Source organism: Neocloeon triangulifer, unplaced genomic scaffold, assembly GCF_031216515.1.
Source record: "Neocloeon triangulifer isolate White Clay Creek 2 clone unplaced genomic scaffold, ASM3121651v1 ptg000006l, whole genome shotgun sequence".
Lineage (NCBI taxonomy): Eukaryota > Metazoa > Arthropoda > Insecta > Ephemeroptera > Baetidae > Neocloeon > Neocloeon triangulifer.
In genome coordinates this window covers 3967152-3994205 of record NW_026775549.1, presented here as the reverse complement: position 1 = coordinate 3994205, position 27054 = coordinate 3967152, and the positions used below count along the sequence as shown (strand labels likewise).

Here is a 27054-nt window from a genome sequence, read left to right as displayed (position 1 = left end):
TAAACTTGAAGCATCATATTTGCGTTTAAACATTATTTAATCTTTAAAATAAAGTTTTTCGACAAATAAAAAATTTTGGATATTATTTTAATAGCAGCATTTATACAAATAATAATTTCAAATGTTTCACTTTTAAATATAAATATATTATAATAAAACCAAGGTGAAATAAGAATATCAGAGGATTAATTTCACATGTTCTGTGTCGTTGCAGTGGTTAATAAAATTTTATTTACTAACAATCTTATTAAAATTTAAATAATCTAATTTCAAAACAATCTGCAGTCAATTCAAAAATATAATTATGTGTGTTCGTATACTTCAAATTTCTAGAAACTAGATATAAAATTCAAAATCAGTGATCATCAGAAGGTGATTGGTATGTATAAATATGTAATAAGCAATAAAATTAAAATTTTTGGTAATTATTTTTAAATGTGTAAGATTTACATTGACGCTAAATTATAAACATTTTTTGTTTGAAGAAGTTGACACTCGAGGAGATGATGATGATGATCATGGAAATGAAGAGAACGGGCTTTTTCCTTGTTGCAGAAAACATTTTAGTTTCTCATACAAAACTGACTGCCTCATTATATTTAAATGCGGGTTAAAAAGGGATTTGTATTACAAAAATCAATCAAACTGCGATCAAAAGTTAAAAGAAAAATCAAACTTGGTGTCGGCTCCCGCGGCGTGGACTTGAGGAATCTGACCGGCTGCTGTCGGCCTCCAGCAGCTCGGTTCTTCATTCTGATGACGCTGCATTTTAATGTGTGTGTGTCCATGGCAGAGAGATGCAACCACCCATGGTGCTACCGCGCGTTGCGGGCGATGACAGCAGCTTCAAAAGCTTTCCTTTGGCCGCCCCGTTTGATTTCGCCGCGCTTTGCCTTCATTATTTATCGTTCAGCTGTATTATTTTTTCCCTGTCAAAGGATGTTTGAAAATTTGTTCTCTGAACTGGAATCGTCATTTGGATTTTTTCTTCGCTCCCCGACCTGATATGTAAAAGAAAAAAAAAACAGGGCGTCTCGGATTGCACGCACGTTGTTTGAGCAGAATGAAATCGTAATTGCCCATACTTGATGGTTGGAAAAAGAAAGAGCACGCCGACGTCAGTGCGCGCTGAAAAATGAATTTATAAAATATCACCTTTCATATTTGTAACGTGTTGGGTTTTTTATATGTTTTTGGACAGATGTTGGACAGGTATAATAATTATTGTGTGTGAGTGAGTGAGTTTAGAAGAAAAAAAAATATCCAACAACAAACTCGGCTGCTCGGTATTCTTTCTTTTCTTTCAGACGAATGAAACATGACAAGTTGAAAATGATTTTTCCACGTCATAACTGCCGTAATAAGGTGTCATATCATGAAATGTGATAAATCATTTTTATATACTTGGCTTACCTTGGGGAGATGTGCATGCGCGAGTATAGTTTGAATCAGCGCAGGAATTTCATCGGATTGTGCCAGAGACTTTGAGACGTGACAGTTTCATATATAAATTAATCTCAACCCAGCAACTCAGGAGAGTGGAGTGACTGCTGAAATTAAATTCACGCCATTAAATAAATTGATAGATAAAATCTCTTTTTTTACATGGTGATTTATTAAAATCAAAATTTTGGTTGAAAAATTCCACCGGGTAAAATGTTATAGTTTAAGGAAAGTCTTTAATGCGCATTTTATTATTAGTCTATTGATTTTAAAATTTTTTATAATCTTTATATAAATAAAAGAAAACTTAATACATTTATTATTATAAACTTTAACGTCCAACGATTTCTGCATGGCAAAGAATAGACAAAAAATCTGAAATTTAAAATGTTTGTTTCTATATATTTTTTAACTCCACGATTTAAAACTGATTTGATTGTAATTATAACAAAATATGAAAAAAAAAAATTAAATGGTAAATTTTTTGTGCAAAAAAAAAAATTAAATACAATTGGGAACAAATTGAAAAAAATCTCATTGATAATGAAGTCTTCAAATTATATAATTTGAAAATTTTGAATTAGTACAGATTTGTTTTTAATAATTTTTTTTTTAAATAATTAATTGTCAGAATAAATTTTGCAGCGAATTGAAAAAATATGAAAGACAAAAATTTGAGGCGTGACATTTGGACAAAAATTAATCTCACCCAAGCTATACAATACATGTGAGAGTGAAGCGAACTCGGAAATAAATTCACACCGGCACATTAATTAAAATGATAAATTTCTTTTCCTCTCTCTCGCTTGAAATCATATACGTTCATTAGCAGTTTTACAAATGAATAAATTACACATTTCACTTCCCATTAATGGATACATTATATGCAAATTTGAAAGCGCGCCTTTATTATTTTTTCCGCAGCTCATAATGTGAGTGGACAGCAGGAAAACAGGCACACACATCCTGCAGAGTGTTGACTTTAAACGCGAATTCACACTTGAGCTGCCGCGCCGAGGTTCAAGTGTTAATTACACATGTTTATTTAGCAATTTGCTCCATCGCGTGAAAATTTATGCCTATATGGCTGAGCAAACTGAACTTAATTGCGCAACGCGACGAGAGAGGAAACCAAACGGCCATTCAACACTCTATGCGCATTTTAATAAGGCACTACTTTTACTGCATTTTATATTTAATTTATAGTCACTCTCATTGAAATGCAGCTATAAGTATTACTCGTTACTACATTATTGCCGTACATACATTAAGCAACTTAGAACAATCAACTCGGGATTAATCACGCAGATATTGATATCAATTAATCACACAATGACGTCAAAATTATTTCTGCAATAAAGTTGAACAAGCGAGAAAGTTTTCTTTTTGCATTTATATTTTAAATATACATATTAATTATATTGCAAGACATATAATACAGAGTTAGATTCCTCATCGTAATATTTAAAAAATAAATAATTCTCATTAAAAAATGGTGGGTTAATTCATTTAATTAATTTTGTTGTCCATTTTATTTGTTTTTCCAAATCAACCCACGATCGAGAAAGATATTTAAAAAATTAAATTGTATTCACCAAAGTACATTTGAAGATAAAAACTTGCCTGGAGCGTGACATTAATTCTGCCGGATTTTAAGAGCCATAAATGAAAGTGAATGGGGGTCAAAGCATTTGGTTTTGCGGCGGTTGTGCTACTCCTTGGCGAGAGAGTGAACGTCTCGCTCGGTGACAAATCTCATCTGTCGGGACAGCTGTTGGCAATATTGTATGAGGCCGATAGCCAGGCTTGAGTGTATTTCGAGTGCAATTTATTGGCTTTTCAGCTGTTGACGACTTGTCCTGGTTCAGCTAGGGATCTATGAGCTGACAACATCTCATTCTCGATGCTTTTATATTTCTCCAACAAATTTAAATATAATTTTTATTGCTCCGTATGTTTTTCTGCAAATATTGCGAAACCTGTTGAGAGTGGCTTTCGGCCATAATTTGAAATGTAAATTATTACCGCCGGATAATATCTCTCTCGCCGCCAAGAGCACCTATATTAAAAGTTTGTATTTGAATTCCGTTTTAATTGATCATTAAATTGTGTACTTTATAGCACACCGGAGAGAGCCGAGAATATATTTACGAGCGCACGCGGTGCTGATTTTTAATTTACAATTCGCGCGGTGCGATGTTAAATTAACTGGCTGATCAATTTGGGCTTTGCCTCTTATATTTATGGCTTAATTTATCCGCTAAACTGCGGCCGGGTCGCAATTTATTTCGCCTTTCAGCATCCACTTAGGCCACATTTCTCGATTCGGCACATTCACCAATAACATGTTTAGCACACACTTTTACTCTAATTAGCTGCTGAGCTAAGAAAGCCGTTTATTTTGAATAACACGGTGATAAATTTAATACTGGTCGAGTTTTATGGACTGACCAAGAAGTGGAGTTTTTTTCGCGACTTTAATTGGACGCGCACTTTCTTTAAATGAAGTACAAAATTGTCTTCAAACCCTTAAAGAGAGTCTGACAGCTTTCAAAATAATTAAAATTCCATTAGTTGATATTTCTGGTTTATTTCTTAACTTTTGAAACAGGGTTTTGATTTAAAATCAACTTTTATGAAGTTTCCCGCAAACCAGATCATAATGCAAAAAATTTGGAAAAATTTAAAAATTAAATTAAGAGCCTTTCCGGTTTTTTTTTTACGAATTTTTGTATAAAAGACCTTAATTAAAATCAAAAAGAGATTCGCACTTAAAATAGCTGAGAGACAACTGGATTCATTGAAGATTCACCTTTATCCTCAAAAAGCATTTAAATCTTTGATGAACCTGTTTTTTGTTTTCAACCTTTTTTGGTTGCGAATATCACGATATCAATTCTGATATGTAACATTAATAAATTTAATATTAAATGTGCCTTCTATCAAATGAAAAAGTAAAAGTCATCACTCCTTCAAAGAAAGAAAAAATCAAAATTAACATTGATGCGATTTTATTTTTATTTTTTACTCCCTTTGATGCAAATTAAAGCTCGTAAATCACCGGTGTGATGCATACGCGCGCAATTAATCTAGAACACAACACGTGTGCCATTGTAAATGCCAACAATTAATTTTATTTTTCCCAACCTCTGGACGAGGTCGGTAAATCAAACGCGAATAATTAATGACACCGTGTGTGTTACACCCAACTCATCAGCATCCATCATTTTTATTTGGGCCGCAACCAAGAGCGAAAATTTTCAACGCTCATCTCTCACTCTCTAGAAATAAAATTTTAATTGCGCGCTCATTTGTTACAAGAACAAAGGGGATAAAAAGACGCGCTTTTATTCCGGGGCTTTCCGTACGATTTTCGCAGTTTTGTGCCAAGTTTTTATTCGAACACTGCGTTTAGCTGAATGCGAGGCGGCGATATTGTGGGTCTTAAATGTAAATGCATTGATGCCTTGCTTGTTTGCTGGCAAAGAGGAAGCCATTTGTTATCCCGGTGATAGCATCTTTATATGTTTGCCGCCGGACTCGCAGCATTTATACGATGAGAGCAGGCGAAGCTCTGCGCTGTGCATGAAAATTTCTTTGCTGGCGCGCCGAAAAAACGCGCCACGCACGCAGCAAGTTAAAATAACATAATAAATCGAGCGCGCGGAATGTATGCTTCGGTGCTTTCAGCCAACTAAAAATAGAATTATATTTGTCTCTTTTGAATTTTAATTACAAATGGGCGTGCATAGTCAACGATCTTATTTATTTAGAAACCACAATTGGTTTGATTTTTTTATCCTTCTGTTTATTTAAGGTTTGATGAGAAATCAATATATTGTATTTTATTTAAAAAATCTGCATTGACATAGTTCAACGCTTTCTTAATCAATTTTGTACAAATTTATGATTAAATATGAAATTTAAATATATATCAATTTTTGGTATTAATTTAAAATTAAAAAAAAAGTTTGGGAGCTAAGGTACCAAAAATGTAAAATGACTTACCTTAAGAATTCCAAACCCTATTTAAATTTTTTTGTTTTTTAAAACAAAATAAACGTATAAAATTTTGATTAAATTCTACCCTTATTTCATAGAATTGTTATTAAATATTTTGAAAGAAAATAATTATTTTTGAAATATTTAATTAAATAATGATTATATATTAAAAAAAATGTAAAAAAATTTAAACAAATGCCTTACATATAATTAGAAGTAATATTTTTAAAAACTTATATTATTAATTTTTAACAAGTTTATTTTTTTTTAAGATTTTGTAGTTTTTGAATTATTGTGAATTTCTTTTTGGAACTCATTTTGCAACGCTTGCTCATTAAATCGATTTTTATGCAAGTTGTAAATTTAAATTTACACAAGAATTTCATCTGGACACATTTTCACCTTTATAACTTTCAGTTATCTCAAGAGAGCTTCTCACCATTTCAATTTAATTTACACACCATAAAAGTGAATAAATCGCGACTCTTTTATTGCCGAGGAAATAAAATTTGAGTTACAAATTGGAGAGAAGCGAGTGGAAAAGGCTGAAAGTAGTGTTTTTTTTACTGCCTCTCATTGGTTTGCACGTCGTAGTGTCGCGGCTGTGGCGGCGGCGATCGAAATAATTAGGATTCAGCACCACGCGGGGCATAATGCGTCGCGAGGTGGAGTGGAAGACATAAAAGGATAAGAGCGGAGAGGATGGACAGCATAATGTTGTGATAAACATGACTCTAATATATAATCAGCGGTGAATAATTTATTCCTCATTTATGCCGTCGGTCGCAGCCTTTAATGTCTATGTGCCTTGAAAGAAAAATAAAATGCAGTGGCGGCGGCGGCAGATAAAAATTTGTTTTTGCCATTGCTGAATAAATAATGAGTGTGACCCCGATGATGAGCACACACATCGCCTTCCTTAATTAGCGCTCTCTTCATTTATAGGGCGGCTCAAAAACATACACCAAGTGTTTTTTTTTTTATCTTTCAAACTTAAAATATTAATTTATGCGCCGGCTGAATATATAATTATTTCGCCTTTAATCACCTGCCGTCTGTCAAATAAATTCGCCGCGCCAACTTTCATATTTACATATTTTAATTGAAGCTTTAATTAATTCTTCATCAATCAATCTCACGTATACATGCCTGAAAGTTTGCTTTTCGGATTAAAAAAAGGAGTGAAAAATTTCTGGATTTTTCTTTCAGGCAGATTTATGGCTTTAAAGCTCATTTAAATTCATAACGTCTTAATTAAAAATTGCTTTCGTGTGTACACGTGAACAAATTTTTATGGGGCTCATGTGCGATAAAATCATGAAAAAATGGAGTGTAATGAGATAATTATGCATTGTATTCAAATTTATGAGTGCAATAAAGTACAGTCGAGTGCTGCTGACAAATTGGAATAAAAAAGGCCACTTCCGCTATGGCCACTGTGCACGTCAGGATGTCATAACTTTGACGGAGCCACCGATGACATTTATTGCAAAGCGACCAATTAAAATTCTAGATAAATACGCAAAACATCACTGGAAAATTAAAAAACGGATGAAATTAATGGACTGGAAATTTTAATGGCCGCGCTGAGAAAAACAACAATTCTAGTAAGAAATTAATTTGACGCGACCGAATTATCATCGCCCTCTCGTAAAAAAGAATAAAGCCGCGCCGACTGTTAAATTATGATGTTTGTTCAGAGAACGAGCGTAAAGCCTCTGTGTTGGAATTCCAAGATAAATTATTAATATGATATAAATTTTACGTCATGCTGGTGCGTAATTATATGAAGAGAGGCGAAAAACACACCTGATGGGATGTGGGCCTTTTTATTTCCAGAAGCATAAATTTGATTTCTCGAGAGGAGGAAGTAATATAAACGTCAAACTTGTGAATTTATAGCGACGAAAAATCGACAAATTCGCCGCTCACTTAAGAGAGAGAATAAACCTGCACTGAAATAAATGACATTATAAAGGCTATAAAAGTTTTAATGTCATAATCGTGCTCCTCTGAATTTTAAATTTAATTCAGCATGCAAGAATGATTCCCAATTAAAAACAGGAAAAGAGCTAAATTTGATAATAAAAAGTATATCTCAAAAAAGATTTTTTTTATTCATCATTGGCTGAAATATAGTAAAATGAGTTATATTCATTTGAAAGCAAATGCGTACTTAATAAATAATTTAAACAAATTTAAGTAAGTAGTGCAGAAAAAAATGAGCCTACCAATGCAAATTAATGTAAAAATCTTTAAATACAATAATTGATTGCTCAAACATGAAACATGAAAATATTTTCAATGCTTATATTATGTAATATATTAAATTTAAAAAAATTATTTAAAATAGGAACATGTTGAATCTGTATGGACAAATATTGAAACGTAAAAATGGAAATAAAATATAAATCCTCAACAGATGTTTGAAAATCGCATCTTTTATTGTTTAAAAAAAAATTATGGTTGATTATGTTTAACTTCTCGTGGATTTTAAGTTTCATAAAAAAATTTATGTTGAAAATTTATAAAATCGAATCAATTTATGATACATATATACAGATGGATCGTTTTTAGCTATTTCCAAAATTAACTTGTTTTTAACTCGCAAGTAATTGTGAATATTTAAATAATTTTTAGATATTATGATCATTGGTTAAGTCACCAATAAAAACTTTCCAGTTTTGCAATGAAATTGTGCGAATTGATTTTTATTGCCGAAGTGCCATAAAAAGCCAGCAGCGGAGAAATGAATCATGCTTTGCGATCTACGCAGAAGAAAGAAATAAATGATTATACCTTGTAGCATTTGTAAGTGATTAACACCGCACGCGAGGAAAAAGTACTTTTGCATATACACACAATTTTCTTCCTCATCAAGTCGCTGCAGTTAGGCGTGTCTGCGAAATTTATTTATTGGCATGACATTAAAGAAAAAGCGAGTCGCTCTTTAATTATACATACAGAGTTGTGGGGCCGAGGGAGCAATTAATTTATTACATTTCGAGGAGTCGTAAATGCAAATAATATAGTCAGAGAAACGGCATGGGTGTGACACCAGCGCTCATATAATTATAGCATTTTATACAAATGATATCAGGCACCGACAGATCTCGGTGCTCGCACAAGGCCTCATGTGCGACAACAAGGGCGCGGGCTTATTAGTCTCTCGCAATGAAAGCAACACTCTCATCAGGCAAAGAACATTCATCATACACATGCGTGTATGAATTAACACAAATGGGTTTGAGAAAGTTCTTCTCTAATGACTGATTGATGTTTCAAAAATATTTAAATGCGCATGTACACAGGTGTACACTTATTTATTACTTAAAGAGAGAGGTGCGAATCAGCATGGCAAGGGAGCTATTTAATTTGGATGGACGTGTGAAGATGACACATTAGTCGGTTCATAAAGAACTTTCAAATATATTCAGCGACCTGAAGTCCAACCTATAATTCATCTACAAATCTTTTTAATTTCGTTCAATTGTAGTTTATATTATATTTGTTATTAATTAGATGAGCCTCAATACATAATTAAATTTGGCCAAGAATTATAAACATTTCAGATAAAGAAAATAATGAACTACTTCTAAGATGAAATAAATGTAAAAATCAGTACATTTGCAAGCAAAAATGTTGCAATGAGGTATTTTCAAAATTATTATCGTTCTTCAGTACTTAAAAATGGTTTTATTTATCCCTCAAAAAACCACTGCTACTCATTAAAATTCACAATAAAAATGACGATTTGTGAGTTTAAAAAAACGCTATAGTTCTTATTTCTTGAAGAAGTTTTAATTCCCTTATTAAACAAAAATTTCTAGTTTCTCTGAACTTTTATTTTCTAGATTACATATTATTTAATCACTATATTTTATCCTCTTTGTACGCAACAAAAGAGTAGAATCGTGTTTTAAAGTCGAGTAAAGTAGGCTATCCAATCCATTGGCCACAGATGTTAACAGATTTTGCCTAATAAATCAAATTCAAGTGATTTCAGTTTTCATACCACACTTAAATTTTTGTTAGTTGGCCTTAAGAAATAAATGAATTATTTTTAGCACCTTGTTGGAGGAAATACGCATTTCTTTTTAGATTTAAATTTTTTCAAAAAATTCAAAATTCAAGGAAAATAAAAACAGAACAATTGAAATGATGTTTTATGAATACAAAATTGAAAAGACAAGCATAATTGGGGTTGAATTGGATCTATAATTAAGTAAAGAGAGAAAAGTAATAAATGACAATTATTTAATAAAAAACCGCTAAAAAAGCCTGTTTTTTAAGCGGGAAATTGTAAATTTTTTCCATTGCACTTATTCTAAAATTGGCTTGTTTTTTTCTCCACTGTTTTGACATTGTTGTACTTTGTCCTATTCTAAGTAAATTGTAAAATCGTTGCTGATCCTCTTTACCGCATGCTCATGAGGAGATAATTTAATTAATCCAATCCGTCTCGCGTTTAAGTGTTTTTCTCGGCCGCAACGCGCTTGTAGCAAAAAGGCGCAGACTGTAATAAAATTGTAGTCTCTGCACAAATGCTTAAGCGCGCCTGACTCGCATACAAAATCGCTCATTGCGCACAGGATTTGATATTAAAATGCGACGAGCCGTGCATGCACCGCGCAGAATTATATATCCTGCTGAAAGAATATAACGAAAACCGGCCGCAGCATCTCTCGCGCTGCCACGATAATATGACTTGAACACGACACACACACAATGTGTAATTATTGTAATTACGCGTACGTAAGGCGTGCATTAAAATAAATATAGAGAAGGCGATGATAATGTCTCGGCGATGTCTATTTTTATATGAACATGGATACGTGCGCCGGCCGCGACGAGAGGATAAATTACAGACGGAAAGTTGCATGATTATCGCCCGGCTCGCGGGAATGGATGGAAAAAATGAGACGCACGAATAAAAAGGCTGGGGAGGTTGATGATGATGGATTTGAGGGTTTATTAAATTGGCCTCATCCACAAAGGCTGTCATTAGGTGGCGAGGTGCGTGTAATATTTATTCTCCTCCGTATGCTCCACTACTGCCGCACCTCACTCGAGGCACGGACTTTCGATTTTGTCTTTTTGGATGAAAACTGTTGAAAATGTATTATTAATTTTTTTCCATTCTGAATTATATTGAAAACTCAACAGAACAATTTTATATAGTTTGCGTTACATTTCTATTCACGAATAAATTAATAGATATTCTTAATTTTCATCATAAGAACTACGCACTGAACTCTCAACAATGTGTTACAACCAATCAGTTTCAACTGGGTATTTTGAATTACAGAAGCTCATGTTGGCGTAGTAATATATAAATTTGTATTGACAATGCAAATAATTATTATATTTTTTTATTTGAAATGTTTTCATTTCAATGAATAAAAAGTTAAATATTTAAAAAATATTATTATTCAAACTAAAATTACATTTAATGTTCAAAAATTTATGCTTAAATTTCAATGAAAATAATAATTAAATATATTTGTACATTTAAAAAAAATTATTACAAGTGAACCAAAAAGAATCGTAAGTTCTAAACATTATGTATCATTATTTTTGCTGCTTATCAAGTCAAAATTGAAAGATTAAATAACAAAATGTGAAGAAACAGCAACACCTCTGGCAAGCAAGTTGCCCGCGCCGAGATGGGCTGCAAGCTAAGTGTTTCAGATGATTTTTCAAGATATTTATAAACATTGAAATTAGTGAATAATTATATAATAATTCTAATTTATAATTTTTCGTGGTCAAAACAACCTTTAGGATGTGTTTAAAAAGAAATGAATTGAAAACTCAGATTTATATTCGTCAGCCTGTTTAAATTCTTAATAAAATGGAAATCAAACATCTTTTCTTATTCATTAAATTTTGTATGCAGAACTAATTAAAATAACCAATACAACAATTGAATGCTCTAGTTAGTTTTATAAAAAATCTAGAGGGCAAAAATTAAAAAAAAATATTACCCTCTCTTTATTTAGAACTGCAGATCAAATCAATTTAACAAGTCTTTCCAAAATTGTAGATTGTATAATCTGGATCAGTCCGGACCTGGAGACTTTGCTCATCCTTCAATATCAGAGCGCGGCATATAAAAGCTGTCATTAAGTAGAAAAAATATTAAATTATAAAATGCCGACATGAAAGAACTGGGCTGGGGCGAGTGTGTGCGAGGAATAAAATATATATAGCGCCGGGGAGGATTCGGAAGAGAGCTTAAGGAATTAAGTATACGGTGTGTGCTGCTTTTGATGTTGAATTTTGTTACACGTTAAGTGGAATTACGAACGGGCTCTCTCTCGAGTACGGGGGTCTTTTTCTAACATAAACTGTCGCTGAAGGCATCAATTTACTGGCGACACCTGTCTGTTATAATTCCACGGCACGTCAGACATCATTAAAGCGCGCGAGTGAAAATTGCCCACTTAATATTATACACTCACGAATTTTATTTACAAAAATACACACACTCGGTTTCTAAACTCGACACCTCCGAAGAGTTAATTCGTCTCTCTGTGAGAGAGCTGGAAGAAATTAGTCATGCCTCGGCCAGAAATTTCTCAATTAATAAAGAAAACGCGGCGACGAAAGTTGCTTTGATGTGCGACCTCGGACGCATTTGGGAATAAATGGCCCGTGGATTTGTTTGATTTTTTCAGCCGGCCGGCAATTTATTTCTCAGCGGCCGCCTTGTTGTTTGACTAATGCGAGCCAAGCGATTTAGCACGTCGGCATCTGGAAAGCTCCGACCGGCACCATTAATTTTGGAAATGATGAGTTGGCTTGGCTACTTTTTACTCTGTGTGTAACAAAAAACTTAAAGTCACTTTAAAATTAGATTATAGACTTTGTTTGAAATGGAACCAAAGAAAAATTTAAAATAAAAAAATAATAACATTAAGAATGTGGAATTTTGAATTTTATTTATTAAGGTCTTTTTTTTGGTGTGCCATCAATTTATAAATATTTATAAATAATACTTATCTTTTTTGACACTTTTGGATATAGAATCAAGCATTAAATGTGAAATTTTTAGTTAATTTTTAAATTTGTATAGATTTTAGTGACATATTGAGGCTTCAATTTACTTTCACAGATAATTTTTATTTCTCATGAAGATAAATTATATTGTTTTTTTTTGTTTGTTTTATAAAACTCATCGAAATGAATTGATATGTTGTCTTTAGAAACAATCCTTGCTCCTGAACTGACTTGATCCTAAATTAAGTCATCTGCTCAAATTTGAGATAGTTAGAGAGCATTCAGGGGATAACAATTTTGCATTTCAACTGAACATAATTTTTCCTATTTTTCTATATTCTGCGTTAATATTAACATTTAAAATTTTTTTAATTTTTTCGAAGCATTTGTTTTTCCCTCAGATATCAAATTACAAATAAAAATTACCATGAAAATTTTAAAGCATTTATTAAATTTTTAGAAAGTTAGAAAAGTTATTATATTTTTTTTACCCTACGAATTTCTGTAGACTGCTGCTTAAGATGAAAAAAAAATGTGGCATCTCATTTCTCAGATTTTTAACAGAAGCGTCCCCGGCGGGAAAAGCAAAGGTCGACCAATTAATTACGTGACAGGACAGAGTGAACTGAATCCTAATCACCCATCAAGAGTCGGTTTGCCCGTGTGTGAAGGAGCAAGCAGAGATGAAAATCACTTTCCTTGAGGCTGACAAATGAGTTTTCTGTTCTCGTTTCCAGAGCGCACACATCAAGAAGCCGCTCGTCTTCAAAAGCCGAGGCGAGATTCTCAGGATTTCCAAGTGACACGCACATCACGGCGTATCGCCTTTCCCGCTGATGTGTTTCAACGCTGCTGCTTAGATAGCAAGACGCGTGATGGGTTCTGTTTTATGTTGTCGGTGACAACAGCAGGACTTGTGACAGCCACTCGCCTTTTGCTTCTGATATTTCAGCTCCTTGTTTTCTCCGAGAAATTTATTACACCAGCAGCACGTTGAAAATCAGACATACTTTAAGTCAAAATGTTCAAACAAAATGGGCGAGGAGCAAAAATATGGGAAAATTTTTTTTTCAAAAGGTACAGATTTACAAAAGAAAGCCAAACGTTTAAGTTTGAGGAACAAATTAATTAATAATATTCCCAATTTTAAATTATAACCCCAGGATTAATATTTTTAAAACACAAATTTAAAGTAATTCTCTTTAAAATAATTTTCTAATTTAATTGATTAAAAAATTTTCTTGGCGTTTTATTAATAAATTATCATCAAAAAGAAAATTAAAATAATTTAATTATTTAAAAATTAAACCACACAAGCAGAATGCTTTATAAAAAAATAAAATTTTTACAATGGCCTAAAATAATAAGATCTCTCTTTTTTCACAAATAAATTAGGAAAATGAATTTTTACGTGGATTCCGAGCTTCATCGAAATATATTTTTTAACCTCATTTTGGACTTGAAAGCAGAATATGCTAATAAAAAGTTCCAAACTCGCGAAGCGACTAGGAAAACCAGCAGCTCTCTGAGCAAGAAATTTATTGAAGAGCCGTTTATATCTGATGATCATTACAGGGGGGCGATGAATTTCGTGGAGCATTAATTGGCTCGGGTGCCACTTTCTAAATAAGGCGACAGCGAAACAATCCATTAAAATTAACAGCTTGTTGGACGACGAAAGGCTGAATTGATGCGGTGGCCATCAAGTCTCTCTTTCTTCCTCGCTAGTCCGATCGAAGATAAGTCTCGTTATATTTATCTGCTCACTCTCGTAGCTCCTAATTTATGATTTGCCACCATACCGCAGGTTGTTTGCTCTGAGCGAGAATTTATACTTCCATAGCTCTCAGCAGTGGAGGCTGCGATTTACTTTATGGCTCAATCTCTCTCGTGCGGGCTCCGCATCTTCTCCGGCCTGCGTGCGATCATCAACCAAACAACCAAAACACGTCGTTCCACTCCAAATTAGGAATTAATTCCCTCGTTAAAATTTCCAGATGCGGAATGTCGTTAAGGATATTTACGTTAATGCCCGGGTGCGTCGGCAGCTGTCAAGTTCAAGTAGCGGCGAAATTTACGACGGAAATATTTTTTGCGAAAATGTAAAGACTTGACCGAATGATCGATCTTTAAATCCGGGTCGGCTTGACTTGTATTTTTTTTTTATCAAAAGTTGTATTCGAAATCTTGGATACTTTCCTGATTTTTTTTAATATAATTATACATTTAGCTTCAAAAGCTTTCTAGATTAATCAAGTTCTTCAATATTGATTAATTCTGTATTCCACGTGTCTTTTGAACATGTGTTGGGCCATGTGGGGATGAGTGTTGCGCCCAGAAATTTAACACCCCACTTTGACATTAGTCGAAATTTAAGCAATATTTGCGCCCCCCTGATCTTAACATGGCTTTGGGGGTGGAGTTGAAAATTAGACCGTCCGCGGGGGAAAAAAGAGGACACTCTGGTTTCTAGTGTATAAATGCACAGTCGACTTTGTATTGCTGCTCTCATCACTGAGGTGTATTGGCTTATTATTCTGAGCCCAAATTCAACGTAATTGGGCCCGCGGTGGGACTCGGATAGGCGATTATTTCACCTGGCTTGAGTTAAAAATCACCTGCAGACTTCCACGATTTGGTAATATTGAATTTCAGGCTTCAGTTAAATATTATCTCTCTAGTAAAATTCGCAATTAAATTGTGTAAGGGAACAAAAATTGTTCCCTTGTTTATCACATCAGAACAATAAACAGGCAAATCAGATTAAATTTAAATACAAGCATGAGCCTTTGTTTGAATATTATTAAGTTCAAACTCTACATAAATTTAATTTTGTTGGTTAATATTGAAAATGCTATGTTAAAAAATGGAAACTTTGTTTTTTGCTCAAAGTCTTCAAAAAGATCCCGTTCATGCTAAAATAGTAAAGTAACTAATACAATTAAATAGTATAATTATTTAATAAACTTAAATGTTCTTTAAGACAAAGTTGATATTACAATCAATAATTATTATTTAAGTTTAAAAAGAAATATCAGTAAATAAAACCCAATGCAATAAAATTATAAATTTAATGACTATCATACATACTATCAATGTTACAGAATAACTTGTCAGTATAAAAACATGCAAATAAATCCCTTGCTTTCCTTCACCTTCACCCTATCATTTCTAGAAGGCAAAAAAATTGTAATTTAAAATTTGTGGAGCACAATGAAATTTTTATTTTAGAGCAAAACTTAATTACAATTATTATCAGGCGGTTGACCTTGGTGTTACAGATAATTTTAAATCAATAGGGAAAGCATCAATATCCGGTTGTTCCAAAGAGATAATTATCAAGAAAGTCAATGTTAAATTGAGTTGAAATGAAATCTATCAAAAGTGTTCCAGTTTTCAGCAACAAGATTTTAAATTTTTCTAATGAATTATGTAAACATACAAATTTTTAAATTTCTCAGTCTTACTTTTGTTTTCAGAATGAAGTAAATCATTTTCATGAAAAAGAATTTTTTTATTATTTAGGTTACTAGACAATAAGAGTCAGAATATTTAATCAGGGAGCACAGGAAGTTTATAAATGTATTATGTACAATACATGCATATGAAATAAAATACTAAATAAACACTTATATATTTTGCCTTGGTAGTAATCACAAATTTCATGTAGTTTGATAGCGATTGGTTTTCGGAACTAAACTAGGGGCGTATATGCGTGCGAACGGATTTGCAATTTTTTTGCATCCTCACTCGATACGCTCTCGTCTTCCTGGACGGAAGGCGAATTTTGAGCTGCTTGGTTTCTTACATTGAATCGTGTTGGTGATTTTCAGCTATGCTTGGGACAAGCTTAATTTTCCTGTCCATCTGCCTGCCAGCAATATTTGCTCAAGGTTTGGTCCAATAATTTTTTTTCTTTACTTTTTCTCCAACGTCATAAATAATAAATTTTAACTCAAAACACAAAATTTGTCTCCTTGGTGCTTAAAAAGGAAACATCCCTTACGGCCCACCCTCAAACACGCAACTAGGCCAGGCACCGCAAGTAATTCCAAGTGCACCATGTCAACCCGGATTTTATGGCCCGAACTGTGCCCAAAGGATGCCGGGAAATAGATATTGCGGAGGTCAATTCAGAGAGTACAATCAAATGACCGGGCTCTGCATATATGGATGCCAATGGGCTGGCCAACAACCGCCTTATTGCGATCGAGGTACACTAAAATTTTTTGAATTATTTTTTTTATGTTAAAATTTCCCAATTAGAATGTTACGATGGAAAATTTGGCTTCAATTGTAACTTTGATCAGCCACGAGGAAAATGTTCTGGCTTGGGACAGTTCGGGACTTACAACAAAGTGGATGGGAAATGCACCGTAGGTTGTGCCAGACCAGGTTACCTGCCTCCAGATTGCGTAACAGTAAGAGGTATGGAATTGGATGCATTTGCTGGGGAAAAATAGTGGCTTGAATGTCGTTTCTCCACAGTTTGCGAGTATGGAAAATACGGAATAAATTGCAACGAACAATTTTATGAACGTGTCTGCAATGGCAATGGGCATTTCGGCGAATATGACTTTACTAATGGAGCGTGCACGAAAGGTTGCGTCCATCCCGGAAAACAGGCGCCATTCTGCAAATACGGTATTTAACATTTCAGGCTCACATCTAATTCATTTTTTTTAAATAATAAATATAATAAAATTGAGTTCAAATTAATATTGAGTAAAAGATTTAGTCTCACAGTTCAATCCTCATAATTTGCAAATTATAATTATTTTTTGCAATGATTTATTATTTTAGACTGCGGTAATGGAAAATTCGGCTGGAATTGCCAACATGATATACCGAAAGGAAGATGCGCAGGGCCTTTTCCTTATGGGAACTATGACAAAGTATCTGGCCACTGCTACAGTTGCAAATCTCACGGCAAAAAACTTCCAAATTGCACTTACGGTTTGAATATTTATCATGCTTGAAATAAAAGACGTTTACAATTCGAGTTTTTCTTTAAAAAATTCTTAAATATTTTGATTCTTTCAGACTGCGACGAAGGAGAATTTGGCCAAAACTGTCAGTTAAGATTGCCGATTGGTGAGAAAAGATGCTCGGGTTATGGCATGTACGGTGATTACGATAAAAAAACAGGAAATTGCAAACACTGCGCTCAGCCCGGCTTTAAACTACCTTCATGCAACCAAAGTATTTATGTTATTACATTATAAAATTTTTGAACTTAATTCAAAACAAAAACTAGTGTGCGATGATGGAACTTTTGGATTGAACTGCAAGCTGAAGTTGAAATTAAAAAAGTGTTCCGGCCATATGAGGTTTGGAGAATACGACCCAGCCACAGGGAACTGCAGGGGCAATTGCCTGGAGCCTGGCTTAAAATACCCTGAATGCGATCAAGGTTGGAAATGCATGCGTTACTTAAAAAAAAAATTAATTGTGATTTAATCAAAAGCTTGTGAAAATGGATGGTATGGAGCGCATTGCCAATCGAAACTAGGGCCTGGAACGTGCGGCGGTCAGGAAATAGGAAATTATGACAAGAAAACTGGGCACTGCAGGACCTGCGGAAGGTTTGGCTTTAAGCCACCTCTTTGCACCGAACGTAATGTTTTCACTAAGAATTAAAATAAACAAATTAATACGACATCATAAAAAATTCAGCGTGCGAAGCTGGATTTTTCGGACTGCATTGCCTAAATAATGTAAAGCACAAATGCTCTGGGAACGACACCAGCGCCACAGGCCACTGCACCACTTCCTGCCAATATCCAGGATTTGAATTTCCTTGGTGTGAAAATGGTTTGTCGGAAAGTTTTGATTCGAAAAGGAATATTAATTTTAATCATTCACAGAATGCGAGGACGGGAAATTCGGACTAAACTGTACAGAGAAACTCGGTGAGAAAAAGTGCTCCGGTGCTGGAAAGTATGGTGACTACAACAAGGCAACCGGAGAATGTCTGCAATCGTGCGAGAAGTTCAACCTGCAGTTTCCACTCTGCGAAAAGGGTACAAATTTTATAGTGCTACTTTATGAGGCTTTGTAAAATTGAATTGAAATTTCCTTCCTCTTCATGTTTGCTTAATAATGTTTTTTTTTTTGCAATTTCGATCAACAGAAAAATGTTCAAACAACGATTTCAATCGCACGAACGGGAGATGCTCCGTTTCTTGCGCTGCACCTGGGTTTATATTTCCTGACTGCGGAAAAGGTACTCGTCTCTTATTTTACGCAAAAACCATGAAAATTCAAAACATACTTCGATAATGAAAGAATTTAATGAAATAATTCTAAACCATTATAGAATGCGATCATGGGGCTTTTGGATTGAACTGCTTGCAAAATATAACAACGAAAAAGTGCGCTGGAAGTGCTCCATTCGGAGATTATGACCCAGCAACAGGAAATTGCCAGGGAGATTGTTTCCTGCCTGGCTTCAAAAAACCTGAATGCGACAAAGGTCACAAAAATAGATAATCAGTAAATTATAATATTTAAATCCTTTATCTTTACATCATAGAGTGTGATAATGGGACGTATGGACTGCACTGTGCCTCTCAACTTGGGCCTAGGATATGTGGAGGTCAAGGTCTAGGAAATTACGATAAGAAAACAGGACAGTGCAGGAGTTGCGCGCGGTCTGGTTATAAACTGCCCACTTGCACTGAGCGTAATTTCCTCGATTAAATTAATAGGGATTAAACTACTCAATTTTTTTCTAGCGTGTGATGTTGGATTTTTTGGGCTCGATTGCAAAAGAAATTTCACGTCAAACAAAAAATGCTCTGACGATGACTACGACCGCGTCACTGGTTATTGCAACACTTCCTGCCAGATTCCAGGATTTGAATTCCCCGCGTGCGATTTAGGCATGCAATTGCTTTAATTCATGAAATTACAAAATAATAATCTATTGCAATAAAAGAATGCGAAGAGGGAGAATATGGGTTGAACTGCAAAGAGCAACTTAACAAAAAGAAGTGCTCGGGTCCAGGAGATTTTGGCTATTACAACAAGTCCAACGGAGAATGCCTGAATTCATGTGAGAAACTAGGTTTGCAGTTTCCATTGTGCGAAAAGGGTATGTTATTTTTGGTAGAATTTGGTCATTTAAATCTCAATGCAATTTCTAGCTTGCGATGATGGATTTTACGGCCTAAACTGTCAAGGAAAAATATCAAACAAATGCTCCAACAATGCATATGATTTAATTACGGGTTATTGCAACACTACCTGCCGTAACTCAGAGTTTCAGTTTCCAGGCTGCGAAAGAGGTACGCATTTTGTCAGCCATATTAAAAATTAAGGTATTAATAAATGAAAAAGCATGTGAGGAAGGAGAATTCGGACCATATTGCGAGCATCAACATAGGGAGAAAAAATGCTCAGGTGGTGGCGATTTTGGCGAATACAACAAGGCTAATGGAGAATGTGTGCAATCATGTGAGGATGCCGGTGTGCAGTTTCCACTCTGCGAAAAGGGTATGTGACTTTTTGTTGATTGACAAGCCATGCTAATTTTTTTTTTTAACATTTTAGAATGTCAAGCTGGAAAATTTGGACTAAATTGTAACGAGTCATTGCCATCCGGGGTTTGCGAGGGAAAAACTGAATTTGGAGATTACGATAAAGCGACCGGAGATTGCAAATCGGGGTGCAAGGTGAATGGCATGCAACCGCCAAAGTGCATCATTGGTATGAAATTATCGTGATGAAAAGAGTTAAATATTAATTTCCATTTTCAGAAATTAAGAATAAATAAATGCAGAGGGCAAAATCGGATATCGGATTCATTGGGTTTGCGCTGATCACCTAACGTAACAACTTAGAGCAACTTCCAAAGTTCGTTGAATTTACATTATAACGTAGTTAAAAAAAACATATTTGAAAATAATTTAATTAATTTTAAGCATAGCTAAAATGAATTTTAATTTAAAATAACTGAAATCAAGCCAACAATGGGATTTTTTTTTAATTCATTGATTGCTTTTGAGTCGCCCTCATTACTTTAAACGAAGCAGATAATTTTTCTAGATGATATAAATAAACATAATTGATTATAAATTATAAAATTTCAAAATATTTGACACATCAAAATAAGTTTCTCTTGGCCACAAAAAAAGTATATATTATTCCTGCTAAAAATTTAAAATCCCCGTTCACAAATAATTAATATGTGTAGCCGTTTTTACACGTTCTTTTTGAATAATTTTGAATTGTAATTGTCATAAGAGTTAATTTTCAAATGAAAATTTAAGCTGCTCATATAATCAAATTTCAATCTTAAATTTGTGTTGAATTAAAATAAATTTTTTAAGGTGTGTGTGTAAAAAAATGGTGGTTTCAATGTGTTTTATTAATCATTTCCTTGGAATATATTCATAAACTTTTAAAAAGCTCATAAATCACCAAAAAAACATAAATAATATATGATTGTTGAGTGTAATTATATGCATTTTTTATTGATGATAATGATGATATTATTATTGTATCATACCATCCAATCTTATTTGTTATTTTAAAATTTAAAAAAAAAAAAACAGAAAATTGATTGTTTTTGAAGTTTTGATTGTTAAATATTAAATAACATTGTTTTGCATAACACTTTCATAATCAGTCATAGACAGGTTAGGTTATAACAATTTTAATCCGTGTTTGAAAGCAATTTTCAAATTAAAATTAAGTTTCATGATCAAATTTCTCTACGGATGCCACCACTTGACTTTTCATTTGTGTTGGCGCCTCTTTATAGTTAATGTGTTTGTGAGTTTGTTGCGGGCCGGCGTCTGGTTGTTCAGGATTAAGTGGAGCCACTTTTGCAGGGGCGCGATGCATGGCTTGTTAATTAAAACAAGAGCGCGGAAAGAGAAGCGTGAGTCTGTCTTTTTGCGCCACCCACCCCTCTCATATATTGCGTTCGAGACAATATATAAGGGTGGGCCTTGTGCTTTTTAATAAATTAGGGCCGCAAGGCTGTCCCATAAAACATGACAAAAACAAGTGCACGCAGAATGAGTCTGGGCGCTTGAAAAAGTGCAGGCAATTTTCACATCGTAAATCGCCGCGGCTGGCGGCACAGCAGCATCTTGAGGCGCCGTTCGGTGGATGGGGTGACTGCCACAGAGAGAGCGAAAAGCAGGGCGCTTGCTTTTGCACGACTACTTGATGAATGGATTCGAGATGTAGGCGAGGATAAAAGCGAGAAGATAAAGTGGCCTGCAGTGGAAAAGGGCGTCGAGTAAAACACCAAGCAGACAGACGCTGTGTACAGGTAATTACTCGCGCCAGGGCTGTAATTTATCGGCGGGCCTCGGTGATTACGCTTAAGTGGAGCGCACTGGGGGCGAAACATGCGGGGTTGCAACGCTCTTGAAATCTAAAATCTAGTTCTGCTGAATTTCCGTTTGCGTCGTTGCTTCAGAGGGTGGAATTTTACAAAAGGACACCAAGAAGAATTGAAAAAAGTAAATTGATTTAAATTAAAATATGAATAAATTATCCAATAATTAATGAAATTCAATGAAAATACAGGTCACATAATATGAAAAAATTATTGAGTTATTATAAAAAATAAAATTCAATAATAATAAATAAATTCAATAAAAATATTAGCTTTTTACGTTGCTTCAAATTTAAAAACTGAATTAAAATGTAATTGAATCTAAATCTTTGTTTAATAATTGTTTGAAAAAAAAAATTGTATTTACTTCGATTTTTTATCAAAATATTCTTGTTATAAAAGTAATAAAAGTTATTTAATTTTTAATACTTCTTAAAATTAGCATATTATATGTAATAAAATTATAAGCAATATTTTTTTTTTAACAAAAATTTTAAGGCAGAACATAATACTTTTCTTATATTTTTAAAAATATTTCCACACAATTTTACTTCATTGTTAAACTCAACAGAAATATTCACTTTGTGCCCGAGTGGGACATTAATAAATCTGATTAGAAACTATATTATTCCAAAAGTGAAAAAGATCTGATGTTCATATTGCTTAATACAATTGAATTGCTAATGTTAAATAAATCACGATTTGCAACAGTCTCAATGAAAAATTAGCAAATGCCTGGAATTGATGCAATAAATGAAAAAAAGAAGAAAATATAAAAAGTTAGTAAAAGCTAAGGGTGTCTAGGAATAAATTGAACAATTAAGTTTTCAATTATCAAGGCATTTAAAATTAAAGAAATTTCCTGATATTTGCAAGTGCAAGGTTTTCTCTGAAGCCAAAAACTTGGCACCGCAGCACATTTTCTCATCTTGCGGCAGCAAAAAAACGCCCTTTCCGCTCTGTGACTTTTAAAAATCTTGAAAGCCGCGATCAAAGCGAGCGAAACACAAAAAGCTTTTAGCTATCAGGCGTTGCTTAACAAAGTCAAAAGCGGCGGCTAATTAGGATGTGCTTCTAAAACGCGAGCGACAGGCAAGTGCTACTGCTCTGGGATGGATTTATAATCACTTGCATTAATTCCACACACATTTGTATCGGCCGCGCGCGTAATAATGTGTCAACGCTATCAACAGGAAGCATCTCTCCAACTTCACTTTACTCTCCCAGAAGGCTCGAATTAGTTCTTTAATTACATCATTATGTTATACAATTTTTTATAAATACGCGGATATTCACCGCGCAGAGAGAAAGAATAAAAGAGAAAGATTATCGCGCGCGCGAGAGTGTTTCTCCGACAGATAAGAATTAATAATTTAATTTAATGCAGCCCTCTTCCTTTTCGAGGCTTTTAGTCGGCGGCGGCGGGTTTTCAGTCGAGAATAATAATTGTTATTGCACTCTGCGTGCTCGGTGTCCTTGTTGCGCCCGAAAGCGGCGAGTGTCATATTTTTGAGTAATTTATGCCCGCGTGATAAGCCCGCGCGCGGCGCAGTGAAGTCTAATTTATTACCCGCCTCTCTTGTGTTTCCGTCATGCAATCAATTCATCTGCAAGCGGCCAAGGGCCCCGCGTTATTGCTGCTGCTGAACGGCCAAGCAGGCGAGAGGCTCCCATGCTTTCTACAAAAATAAAATATTAAAGAAAAATGTCTGCTCAAGTTGCTCAGTAAAAAAAAAAAACATTTGAAGTCGTAAAATAAAATATGCGAAAACAGGTATATTTTTATTTTTATTTTAGTTCTAAAATTTTTAAGGCACTGATTTTCCAAAGAAGTTATTTTAATTCAGAATTAATTTTGTTGGGAAAAATCCCCTTGCTTGAAACGTTTTATTTTGTTAAAATTAAAATTCAGACAATAGATGCAAACAAGTCATAAGACTAAATCTGTAACATATCAAACTATTTAATAAAATAATTCTAGATAGTAGTTTTTAGTCTCAATTTATTTGCATCAGAACAACAAAATTTTAATATTATTAATCAAATTTAATTCTTGTAAACATCCTTAAACCAGAGATACACCTTCATTAATTCATTTGATTAAGAAAAAAAAATACCAGGCGACCAGGTCTTAATAACTTGGCTCTTAAGATGCAAAAATTGAAAAAATACTAAGTAATATAAATAATGTAAAAAAAAATGAATCAATTATTTAATTAAAATTCAGTATTTCCGGTATTTTCTATGCCATTATATTTCAATTTTATGCAGCTCTTAAAAAAAAGACTTTTTATATGACTCGTGTGCATTTATTGTCAGAATTTTTATTATTTTAAAATAAAACTCGAGCAAAGTTCCCTTTAGAAAGAATTAATCATTATTCTGAACTAGTCGTTTTTTTTAAACAGTTCTGTTAAAAATTAAGAACTAAAATCAAATTAAAATTTGCTATTTCATGTTTATTTTATTTCATTAATTTGAAAAATATAGGGTTTCATTTAGCCTGCAGTATTTTCCGGTATTTTCAGTATTGCCCAATTTTCAGGCAAATTGCGGCGACCCTAGCAGCAAAGCTGTGCATGGCGCTGCTTGCTAAGTGCGATCATTATCTTTTTCGGACGGTTTTAAAAGCACTGGTTTGATTTATTACTCAGCCTCAGAACAGGAAGTCACCACTGACGGTGACAATTTCACTGCTTGTCCGCGCAAAAAACAACAACAATTTGCGTCACACAACACACGTGTGCTCAATTAATTTCGCGCCGAGTCCCTTTTTTTCAAATGCACTTTTTCGATTTTTTTTTCTATCTCTCACTTTAAAAAGTTGACAGGGCGCTGAAACTGATTAATCACCAGCTGCGTCGACTCATTTAATGTTTCACTTTTGATACCTCGGCCGATAATGTAAACCGAGAGAGCAGAGACGCGACACATCAAAGCGGCTGGAAAAAAAATTAAGACACACACATGAAATTCATCATTCACGCTCGACGTTAGGCCCTGCAATCATAAAACGCGCGGCCCTCGATCAATATTTTTTCATTTCTTTTTTCCATCACGTGCGTTTGATAAATTTCCTCCTTCAGAGTTACGCGCGCTTAACTTTTTCTTAATTTGAATTAAAAAAAAATATAAACGCACTTGGGTGTTGAAAAGCAGTTGATTGATAACCCCCTGACGCTGTTGAAATTAAAAATAATGCTCTTCCCGCGCGCCAATACGTTTCGCGAGATATCATCTGGCCTGTATGTATAATTTTGTTTGTGTGTTCTAATTAATTACATGCGCGTTGCTCGCCAACCTCGAGCAGCAGCATAATTAATGCTTTTTTCCGCCGTAATTAATTACATCCTGCTCGCTTTTTTGTTTTGAAAACACAATTGCACATGCAAAGGCGGAGCGTTCGCAACAGTTAATTATCCTATGTGTTGCTTAATTGTGTTGCCATTTTGGTCCATTAATCTCAGCTTGATTGTTTTCCGTAGCATTATTGCAGCTCATTGTCAGTTCAAAATAGTTACCACGAGGCGTAATTATTTTGAGATTTTTTAGAATTTGATCTTTAAAAAAGTTTTATTGAAAAGTATAATTGTAATTGAAGCTTAATTTTGATGAAGTCATAATAGAGATAAATCGTTCATGAATATATTCAAAGATAAAAGATAAAAAAGGAAAACGCGCACATTTTAAAGGTGGTTAATCAGATGATTTGAAAAAAAAAATACCAAAACGTTACCTACATGTTCAATGTACATTTCAGTCAGGTCAAGTTATCCTTTAATTTTATTGAACTAAAATTTGCTAACTGAATTAGTGGGAATTGAAGTTTGAATCGGAATTTTATATAATTTTGATCTGCCAAATTTTTGATAAATCACAAAAATAGCAAATATATAATAACATATACTATATTTTCAAGAATCCAGTTTTAAAATTTCATCAACTCTGTTGTACGATGTCTAATGAAGTAACCTTCGATTGTTAAAACTGCGACATAAATTTTCATTGAAATCAGCAGGCATCTAAATCGCCAGTTGAATATATTAAACATTAGTATTGGAAGGAATTGGCGAAATGAAAATAATTTAAGTGAGCAATTAACAAAATAAAAAAGCGCGTTACAAATAAAAATAAGTGATAAACATTTTACGTAACATTTTAATTTAGAATATTTTGATTACTAAACGTTTCATCCTAACTGATCCTAACTAACGTGTATATTCTTGTCACAAGTATATAAACGTTGCGAGTTAATTTTTCTTTCTAAAATTATTGAAGGCTTTTTGTATCTGAAATTGTATTTAATGATTAATTTTTCTCAAGGTACGATAGTTTAAATTTTTATTTTCATCTTTTCTCCAGGGCCCATTATAAGCTCAGCCGAGTGATTTGATGCTTGTGTGCGCATAGTTGTTTTTGTGGAGCTCAACAAGCTGCGACTGAGCAGACAGACGAGGTGAAACCCGCAGCAGCATTTGATGTAATTTATTATTTCAAAGCAATCGGAGCGAGTGCAGCGGCAATTTGTGTTTTGCGATTGCAGCGCGCTTCACTCGCCGGGTGTCGCATTATTATTATCTTCATGTTTCATTGTGCGAGAGCATCATGTGGGAGTCGGCGGGGAACCGAGTGTAATTTTCACACACCGCTCTTGGTGTGCGTCATTGTTTGTGGCCGCGACGCCAATAAATCACAGAAATAATCGACCTTATTGCGAACACAGCACGTCTCCTTTGTATAAATGCCGGAGCGAATCTCAAATCTTGCAAAAAACGGGTAAAGCTCACAATTTGACCTAAAAACTTGACGATTTTGAAACTTATGGAATGTTATAAAAATGAAACCAGCGCAATACCTTATTATTTTCAACAATTTTTGTGTGTCTCAAATTGAAGGAAGCTGTTAGTTTGAAATTTCTCTTTTTTTTTCTTTGTTAAATCATTTTGGAGCTTAAAAAAACTATTTCAGATTTATTTTTAATTGCTCATAAAATTGGATTTCCTCAGTTAAATTAGGTAATTTATGTAATATGTATATATCATATATATAATTTAATTTCGCACGAAATTAGAATATTTTTGTATGAAATTAATATTAAAAAAATTGCAATCAAAATGCTCATATTTCTCATATCATTTTTAAATATTAATTAAGTGAGATGAAATTTCTAGGAAAAATCATAAAAAAAATTTATGAATTTTTAAACCACTTGCAGATTTTTTTCAGGAAAAAATTCAAAAGCTTCCAAAAAC

General features: G+C 33.8%; 1 protein-coding gene and 1 long non-coding RNA gene across 2 annotated transcripts in view; one reads left to right on the top strand and one right to left on the bottom strand.

The window, feature by feature from the left end:
* Nucleotides 1-190: 190 nt before the first annotated feature.
* LOC132194176 (uncharacterized) overlaps nt 191-27054 on the bottom strand; it is a 138069-nt gene continuing 111205 nt past the window's right edge. Inside the window, exons 6-7 of the long non-coding RNA XR_009441518.1 lie at nt 1414-1550; nt 191-1128 (exon numbers count right to left, since the gene is read on the bottom strand). This is a non-coding gene — a long non-coding RNA (uncharacterized LOC132194176). The remainder of the gene's footprint in view (nt 1129-1413; nt 1551-27054) is intronic.
* On the top strand, nt 16183-20750 carry LOC132194203 (multiple epidermal growth factor-like domains protein 6). The gene is made up of 19 exons (XM_059615352.1): nt 16183-16340; nt 16440-16661; nt 16714-16875; nt 16936-17091; nt 17251-17403; nt 17491-17649; nt 17705-17860; nt 17915-18064; nt 18124-18261; nt 18315-18470; nt 18581-18673; nt 18767-18922; nt 18983-19132; nt 19185-19331; nt 19388-19543; nt 19596-19736; nt 19789-19944; nt 20002-20157; nt 20208-20750. Exons 1-19 carry the CDS (start codon nt 16283-16285, stop codon nt 20222-20224), a joined length of 2682 nt encoding a protein of 893 aa, XP_059471335.1. The 5' UTR covers nt 16183-16282; the 3' UTR covers nt 20225-20750.

Bases quoted from the DNA above. Each gene is read 5' to 3' on its own strand.
- LOC132194203 (XM_059615352.1), top strand. From the start codon at position 16,283: ATGCTTGGGACAAGCTTAATTTTCCTGTCCATCTGCCTGCCAGCAATA. The intron at 16,662-16,713 runs GTACACTAAAAT...TTTCCCAATTAG, and splicing joins ACCGCCTTATTGCGATCGAG to AATGTTACGATGGAAAATTT. The intron at 17,861-17,914 runs GTTGGAAATGCA...TTTAATCAAAAG, and splicing joins ATACCCTGAATGCGATCAAG to CTTGTGAAAATGGATGGTAT.